The following is a 9168-nucleotide window of genomic DNA, read 5'->3' on the forward strand; positions in this document are numbered from 1 at the left end:
TACACGCTCTAGAACCTCTCTGTTTTTGTAGCTATCCCCTTGCGGTTTCGACCTTATCTCCAGACGCTATACCAGTAAATCGAGTTGTACTGATTTGACACAATAGAGCATATGTTAACACACTCAAAGCATCACAAGCCCACTGCAGAATTACCAAGTTACTTGCATCTCATTCATCAGGTCTTGAAACCTACACCTCTTATGCGTTGTTAAGATACCTAGTCCCACATATATTCTCCCACTTAATTATGCCATCCTTAATATTAACTAAGAACAAACCATGCTCCTCAACAGTATACCACATCACCCGATCATACCTATTTTCCATCATTGTCCCCAAACATTTTTGCAATTTCCCCTAATCCCATGCAACACAACAATTAAGCTTTAGCATACCATTACACCATAAACTCAACTTAGGCAATCCAACAGAGGAACTATAATTCTAAGTTATATTCTGCAACCCCCTATGCTTAATCTCATTCAACTAAACCTCATTTGCACATTCTTCGAGTCCCAATTCTTCCAAAACCCAAATCATATTTCTCTCTTCCAATATCTATAAAATGCGAATTATCCAGTTTTCCTCTTATTTTCACTGGTTTTCCCCCCAACAGATTTCCCCGGCATGCACACGACCCTACCAACATAAAACTGCTGGTTCCCGCATGTCGTCTGGCGGCAAAAACGTGCCACCAGGCGGTGCATACAATTCTGGGCCTTTCCAGAATCCCCAGCACCTCCGTGTTACCCAAAATCTTCCTTATCCTGCAACCCAGTAATTCCATAGTACGAGTTCAATCCTAAATAATTTTCCCAGTATTAATCCACATCCAATTGCGTCATTCAATTACCAATTCAATGTTATCCAAATTGAAATCAAGTTTTCGCTAGTAAAGTTAGTTAGAGTTAGTAGTTACAGCTAGAAGCTAGTTGTTAGTAATTAGAGCTAGTACCTAATAGTTAGTAATTAGAGCTAGTACCTAATAGTTAGAGTTAGTAACTAGTAGCTACATCTATTAGATAGTATGTATAACCCTTCTGCATATGAGAATTTTTCTTCATTTCACTATCCTCAACTATATACTCATAGGATGCATTTTGCACCCTGTTTTAACCCGGTTTGGCAGCCATATAGCGCATCTTTCCTGCAGCAGCATGCTGGACCATATCAACCACAAAATCAGCAGCTATCGCAACCATGTTGGGAACCATTTGGTGCACCATATCAACAGGGAAATGTCAGTCAGTCCCAACAGTATGCAGAGCCATATTGCAACCAAGTTAATAAGTCCCAATTTGAGCAGCCATACTTTCAGCAGCTGTTACAGATGGATGGACCATTCTTTGATCAATTACAGCAAGGTAGTTTAATTTCAGAAATTCAAGACTTGAGCAATCAAATGGCTCAATTAGTGGCAGCAGTGAAAAAGCTAGAAAGGAGGGAATCTGAGACAAGTCTTTGTAAATCAGTGGAGGAAGCAATAACCAAAGAAGCATTAGTAGTTGAAGCTCCTGATTTTGATTGTCATACTGATTTTTCAGCTGCTAAAACATGTCTTGAAGCACCTATTGAGGATGTTAGTCATACTTTAGTTATGCAGTACTTTGAAATGGAATTTCAAGTTGTTTTAGATGATCCTGCACCTGATTTTGATGCTTTCCACCTCTCACACACTGCACCTTTGGAGCTTAATTCTGCCACTACTGATTTCTCTAATTTCCATGTTCGTACTCATGATTTTGATGGAATCAATGTTGTGGATCACATTAATATATCAACAACCAGTTTTGATAATGTTTGTTCAGATTTTATTGCATTTTCTGCTGAAGAATATGATGCTGACTGAGAATGGAAGTTTTGCAGGGATTGTGGATTTGAAAGTTGACTTGGCTGACTTGGAGTTTAGCACTGATTCTGCTGTTGATTTACATATTAACGTTGAAGTAGAATTTGATGATCAAGCAGTAGAGTTAAATGGAGTTTACAATGCTGATTTTGATGTTAATAACATTGGTGGAGTTTTGTTTTCCGAGTATGAAACAGGTGCAGCTGCTGTGAATGGCACAAAGGCTTCAAATAAGGTTTCAAATATCCAAATCCTAACACTGGATGGAGTTCTTATACTGCTGCAGCAGAGTATGGAGGCCGAGCAAATCAGAGAAGGCAATCTGGCCAGAATAAGAGTGCACAAGGGAAAAAGGATGAAAAGTCAAATCTTAGACCTTGTGAATAGCGGTAGTACTATGATTTGTATGATAGTTTTTGTAGTAATAGCTAATATGGGAAATAGTATAGAAATTAGAATGATAGAACATAGTTTGTATTACATAAAAATTAAAAGAATTAATTTTGATTTGTGGCCACTTTAACACAGATAAGCTGTTGTAGCTTAGGAGTAGGTTAGTTTTATCTTCTTTTCCATTGAGTCTAGGTTATTTTACGTGTTCAGTTTTTCCTTTAGTGATTGTAGGAATTAGTTTGGTTAGTTTTAATTGCTGTTTTGAGAATAGAATAGGTTGTTGTCCTGTTTTTGCTGGTTTAATCTAGTTTCTTAGGTTCACATAGTCATATTTTGCATCTTTAGTTTTATTTAATATATAATTGTGCTTTTAGGTTAGTTTGATGAATTAGAACTTGCTTGCATAGTTATTCTTCATAAGTTTTAGCATGAAAAATTCGTTTTAAGTTGCATAAAAACGTAATTCTGACAGCTTTGCACTCCCTTGCTTGTCTGGCCCATAACTTCCTCCACAGTGATCCAATTGAGTTGATTCTTGTTGCAATGGATTCCTGACTCAATTAACTTTGATTTGAATGATAAAATGTACTTTTTGGAGCACTGTGGTGGTTGCAGTTTGATTTCAAAGTTGGCAAACAGTTTGTGGAGTTGGTTCTTTAGTGCATTTTGAGGTCTGCATACACCAGATTTTAATTTTGCTGCTGTTTTGGACTTTTATCTTAGTTTTTGTATTCCTTTTAGCATTTAGAATGTGTCTAGGTAGTGGATTAGTATTTTTAATAGATAGATTAGTACAGTTTTCAGTCTTAGCTCATTCTTAGCCATTTCTAGTTCATTTTTCTTAGGTTCCACTAGACAGCTTTTAGTTCTCTTGTTGTTTTTGAGTTGTGACTTGTTTTCCACCTTTCTTTTTCTAATTATAAGTTGTCCAAGTAGTTTTATAAAATTTTCTTGCAGTAGTTTAATGCAGTTCTCTGATTTTGAGTTTTTAACCTAGTTTAGTACTAGTTTTAGGTCCTAGGTAGTTAGATTTTGAGTTGTGGTTAGTTTTGGCAGTTTGAGTTGTTTTTTAGTCATATTTTGCCATTAGAAACTTGTTAGGATAGTTAGATTACAGTTCCATAGGTTAGTTTCATGCTTGCATATGCATTTGGGGTAATTTGGTAGAATAGCTCTATATTTTGCCATTAGAAACTTGTTAGGATAGTTAGATTACAGTTCCATAGGTTAGTTTCATGCTTGCATATGCATTTGGGGTAATTTGGTAGAATAGCTCTAGTTTTAGGCAGTGATTTTTGGTAAACCTTTTAGGAAGTAGTTTCTGAGTTTGTTTTAAGTTTTCTTAAGTCTTTTTAATCTTGTCTAGTTAGTTTTTCTAGTCCTTTACCTTAAGCTTAGTTTTAGCCTAGTTTTTGAAGTGTTTTTGGGGGTTTTAGGTTGTGAGATTTTGAGTTTCAGGTAGCATTCTAGTTTTGAGCTGTTCCCTAGGTTCCTTTATGGTGTGTTTGAATGAGGCAATTCAAGAGGGTGATTCATTTATTTGGAGAATTTGAAATTCTTTGCAATGAAATGCTTTGTTTGGATAGAGAAATTAAAAAGCATTTAAAATGCATACATATTTTTGAAGTATTTCAATTAGCTAAATTAGAAGAAATTCAAATACCCTAAAAAAGGTGGAATTTGAAATTCTTCTCACTCAACCTCAGACTCTGAACTCAATCCCAAACGGACCTGACAAACCCGACAACCATGGCAGGTTGGGCTGACTAGACGATTTAGATAGATCGAACCGACCTAACGACACAAACGGGTCGGGCAGGCCCGATGATCGAGACGGGTCGGGCGGGCCCGACGACTCCTGGGCGGGCCCAATGATCGAGACAGGTCGGGCAGGCCCGACAACCCAAACGGGTCAGGTGGGCCCGACGACTTAGACAAGTAAGGGGGTCCGACGACCTAGACGGACGAGGTGACTTGATGACACATATGGGTCGGGCGAGCTTGACAACTCAAACAGGTCGGTCAAGCCCGACAACCCACACCGCTCAGGTAGGCCCGACGACCAAGATGTGTCGGGTTGGCCCAACGGCCCAGATAGACTGGATTTACCCTACGACATAAATGGGTCGGCCGGGCCCGAACACCCAAATAGGACTGACGACCCTGACGATCTGGGTGGGCTTGAAGACAGAGACAGGCTGAACCGACCTGACAACCAAGACGGGTCAGCGGGTCCGATGGTCCAAGCAGGACGGGCGAGTCCAGTGATCCACACGGGTTTGGCGGGCCAGACGATATAAAGGTATCGGACGGGCTTGACGACCCAAACGTCGGACAGGCCCAACGACCTGACCGACCTGTTGACCTGACAAGCCTAACCGACCCATTTCCAAATTTATCATGAACTCAAAACATAATTAAGCCTAAAATAAATATTGATAAAATGAAGTTTTATCTCACAAGAAATTCAATTCTTTTATCCAAACAAGAAATTGAAATGTAAGGTATTTTAATTTATTTATCCCAACAAGTTATTTAGAAAATGAAGGAAATTTAATTGCAAGCAATTTAAATATAGTGCATTTCAATTTCTCAGCATTGTTGAAATGCTTCATCCAAACACAAGGTTAGACTTTTTAAGTTTGTAAGTTTCTGATCATGTTTTTACAAGTTTTCCCAGATTTGCATTTTTTTTCTCTCTTTTCTAGCCTAGCTTTGGTTTGTATGTGTTTGTAGAAGGTCTAGCTAGAGTGAATGAGCATTCCAATCATTTCCTTTACTCCAAATCATTGATTCAAGTCTGTTTTTGCATGAAAAGTGTGTGGCAGGAACAGTTTTGGAAGATTTAACTATGGTGATATTTGAGCCTAAAGTTGCATTCTTGTGTGTGCATTCATTCATGAAAGTGGCACTTTAGGCTTTGCTTTGTTCCTTTGCATAACTGGTCTTGGGATGTGATTTGTTGATATGATTTAGGCCATTTTTGATGCAGCCACTTGCCAAATAAAGCTTGCCCTGAAAAATCGCCATTGCACCCTCATTTTGAGCCATATTTGACCAATTCTTGTGTGAAAACAGAACCTGACAGCAACCTCTTTGCCCTGAAAAACCAGAATGACACCCTATCCTAGGGATGTGAAGGGAATTAGGATGAGTTGTAAGATGGTGCTGACTTCAAGTGTGGGGGTGTGTGATCTTTGAGGGTGCAAAAATATGAAAAAGAATGTGGCTGGACCAGTAGGGAGTGGAAGGAGAATCTAAGAAAACTGGAACAGCAGTAAGAAACACTGGAACAGCAGAGAAAAGTTTGAACAAAGCAGAAAAATCAGAAAGAAACTGCTGGACCAGATGTGAACAAAAATTGGCAAACAAAAGTGAGATAGTTGAGTGAGAATACTGCTGGAAAAACGGTACACATGACGAAAACAGTTTCTGCACTTGAACTCATCACTCTCCACCCTCATTCCCTTCACATTTCAGGATTCAAAGCCTTGCTTACCTTCCATGTACCACACCCTTAGCCCAACCTCATTACAAGCCATTGAATAAGTCCTTTTGATCTCCAAATTGCATTCATGTGATTGGTACTGTTTAGGAACTTTGCAAAGCCATGAGGATACCATTGGATTGGATTGTGAGAGCATATATGATCCATACACTTGAGTGAAGTGTGAAAACACTAACTGTGAGGTTGAAATTGTTTTTGCCTCTACATTTTGATTGTTCACTACTTGAAATTCTTTGTTCGGAGTTATTTTTGATGGTTGAATGTTTTGAAGCTTGAACAAGATCGTTTTGCTAGCATGTGCAGGTTGGAGTTAGGATTTTTGGAGAGATTTTTTATGCAGAATTGTGAAGCTTGAGTCGTAGATTTTTAGAAGTTTTAGTAGTTTTTCCTTACACCGTCTAGGAGTGCAATCGTCTTAAGTGTGGGAGTGTGGTAAGTCCCTTATCTCTAGAGTTTTTCTTAGTCAATTGCATTATTTTGGATAGGTTTAAGTGGTTAATTAGGAGTCATTAGCTTATAATTAATCTAACTAGGATTTTAGTCTAGTTTTACAAAAGTCGTCTAGTTAGGTGTTTTTAATGCATTTTTTAGCATAATCATTTGGAGTACCAATAGTTAGGCTTAGTTCAATACGTGATATAGGTTCATGAATAGGTAGGAGCATTTTCGCTTGGTCTTAGTTTAGATATTAAGGTTTAGAAGTAGAGTTTGGCTTAATCTTAGTCTAGTTTTAGGAGTTTTTAAGTAGGATTTGGTGAGTTTAACATTCATATGTGAGGTTTTTGAGTTCTATGCAGAAATGAAGGCTAAGGAAGGTTGCAAGTGACCAAAGGAAACCATGAAATGAATCTGATCCAGCCAAATCACAAATGGCATAGTTTACTTTTTGTTGCAAATGTTGACCAAAGTTTGATCAAAAGTTGACTTTTTTTATTTTTTAATTCCAAATGAAATGGCAACTTTTAGGAAAGCTTTGGAGCACTAAAATACCCTTTTCCGAATTTTAGATGGCTGAAAAGTGGTTCATAGATGCATAGCACTCTTAATTCTCATTTTTGCATGTTTGGTTCGTTTAGGTGATTTAGTTGTACCATAGCTTTGCATTGTGTTTTCTTACTTGTTTCTTTAGGTCTTAAAATGCAGAAAGGCTGGTGCTGAAGCTGATTCTAACCAAGGAGGATTGTTGAATAATATAGACCGTTGAATAATATAGACCGTTCATTTGTGATGATTTTCCATTTCTTTGACTGAATTAAGAGTGTGATTCAAGAGAACCAAAGGTTGAGTGATATTAATCTAAATCAACACTGAGATTCAGATGAAGTCTTCTTGAATCTCAGAGGTGCATGGTCATATACCTAGATATCGAAGCTCTTTCGATTTATGATCAATCATACATAAACCAAGCCACTTGAATCACTGTGCTTGATTCTGCAGTTCACGTTCCTGTTTTGTCTCCCATTTAATTTCGAATGATGTGATTTAGTGTTGTTTGTGACCGTTTCGCGCTTGCATTCTGTTCGTGATACTACATGTAATTTTTCTGCATCATTTCCGCATTCAATTCATCACGCATTGCATCGAATTCACCATTGACGCACAAGTTCGTTTTTACCGTTAATTAGGATTCTTGATTTGAGATTTTACGTTTTACTCGATTTTTTTTATGATTATTGTTTGATTCATCAATAGAGATCATATGTAAGCATTTCGCATCATTACATTTTAATTTCGAACATTAAAATCCGAGATTCAATGTTGCCTGGTACCCATCCATGCACCTTTGGGTTTCTGCGGTTTTTTTTCAAAAGTAGGCAAATAAGTTGGCCTAATTACGGTATTAGGCAGAATTTTAAAAATTTACCATAGTAGGCAAAACGTGTGGGGGCTGAACGTTTTCTGGTGAAGAAATCGTTATGCCCCCATGCGTTTTTGAGTCAAATACAGTCAATGAATGAAATCGTGCAGGGGGTGGATGATTTTAACAAAGAAATCGTGGGGGGTCAGGCCGTTTTCATAGAGAAAACGTGAAGGGGTTGACATTTTCAAAGAGAAAACGTGCCAGGGGTGCACGTTTTCATATTTTTTGTTTTTTTTTTCTTTGCGCACCCCCATCCATCTTTCTACGTTCCGGAACCTCTTATTCTCTTTTTTTTTATGCAATATGAACATGCTTTCAAGTGGTTATAAACTGAACTGTTTTATGAACTGCACTATATCAGAACTGAACTGCACTATTTTTTAACTAAACTGCACTATTATTTACTGAACTGCACTATTCTTGAATTGAACTGCACAAATTTTTAACTTAACTACACTATATTTGAATCGTTTTTGAATCGAATTGCACTAATTTTGAATAAACTTCACTATTTTTGAACGGAATTGTACTATTTTTGAACCGAATTGTATTGATTTTGAACTGAATTGCACTATTTTTTAATTGAATTACATTATTTTGAACCGAATTGCACTAATTACATATGATTGTAATATGCAATAATAATATAAAGTTTATAATTTGAAAGTGCTTAGGAAATAATACTTGAAATAAGCCTTATACTTCAATACACCAAAATCAAAATATTTATACATCTTAATACATAGGTTCTCCAGTAGGTTCTCCCATAAACAACATCAAAATGTTAATACATCTTAATACATCTTCAATCATCTAAATTAATTGCACTTGAAGGTCCCACTTCGTCTTAAGAAGTTATATCTACAAAAAATATATATATATATTTTAGGCTTTCATATAAAGTATCAACTAAAAAGTATATAAAGTTTTCATATAAACTCACCTTGCTCAAATTCATCAAGCTCTTTAGGATCCTCATTAAAAAGTATAGAGAAAGGTATTCCTCTTAACCAATCTTGTGTGCAAACAAGTACTTCCACTATTTTAGGCGTTAGGCAACTACGATAAAGACTAACCACCCTTCCTCCTGTACTGAATGCACACTCTGATGCTATGGTAGAGATGGGAATGGCTAACACCTTTCTAGCCAGTTTGCAAGGATAGGAAATCTAGTTGAGTTTACCTTCCACCAATGTAAAACATCAAGCTCAACCGACTTTATATAAGGTTCAGGATCCTCTCTCAAATATTTATCAAGCTCTGATATATAATCAAATCCACGTCCTGTAGCTCTTAGGTAGAAACTCATGCCATGAGGATCATCATTTTCATCATCTAGTTGGGATTCTTGTTGGCTACTTTGAGAACCCTCCTCAAATCCTTGATATTGATCATAAAGTGTTTTTAAAGATGACAATAATTTTGATTTCAATCCATTGGCCATGCTAGATTCAAATATATAGTCAATGAAGTAATTAACAAAATCCAACTTACTCCTAGGGTTAAGCACAACAACAATCAATAATAAGATATTAATTCCATTGGGATTTCCCCAA

At 37.0% G+C, this 9168-nt stretch overlaps 1 protein-coding gene across 1 annotated transcript; it reads left to right on the forward strand.

Annotated features, from left to right (window-relative positions):
* Positions 1–294: 294 nt before the first annotated feature.
* Positions 295–2351, forward strand: LOC114179410. The gene is made up of 2 exons (XM_028065746.1): positions 295–1580; positions 1868–2351. Exons 1-2 carry the CDS (start codon positions 1029–1031, stop codon positions 1880–1882), a joined length of 567 nt encoding a protein of 188 aa, XP_027921547.1. The 5' UTR covers positions 295–1028; the 3' UTR covers positions 1883–2351.
* Positions 2352–9168: the final 6817 nt, after the last annotated feature.

Source organism: Vigna unguiculata, chromosome 3, assembly GCF_004118075.2.
Source record: "Vigna unguiculata cultivar IT97K-499-35 chromosome 3, ASM411807v1, whole genome shotgun sequence".
NCBI lineage: Eukaryota > Viridiplantae > Streptophyta > Magnoliopsida > Fabales > Fabaceae > Vigna > Vigna unguiculata.

Excerpts from the sequence above, each read along its gene's own strand:
- LOC114179410 (XM_028065746.1), top strand. The coding sequence starts at position 1,029 with ATGTATAACCCTTCTGCATATGAGAATTTTTCTTCATTTCACTATCCT.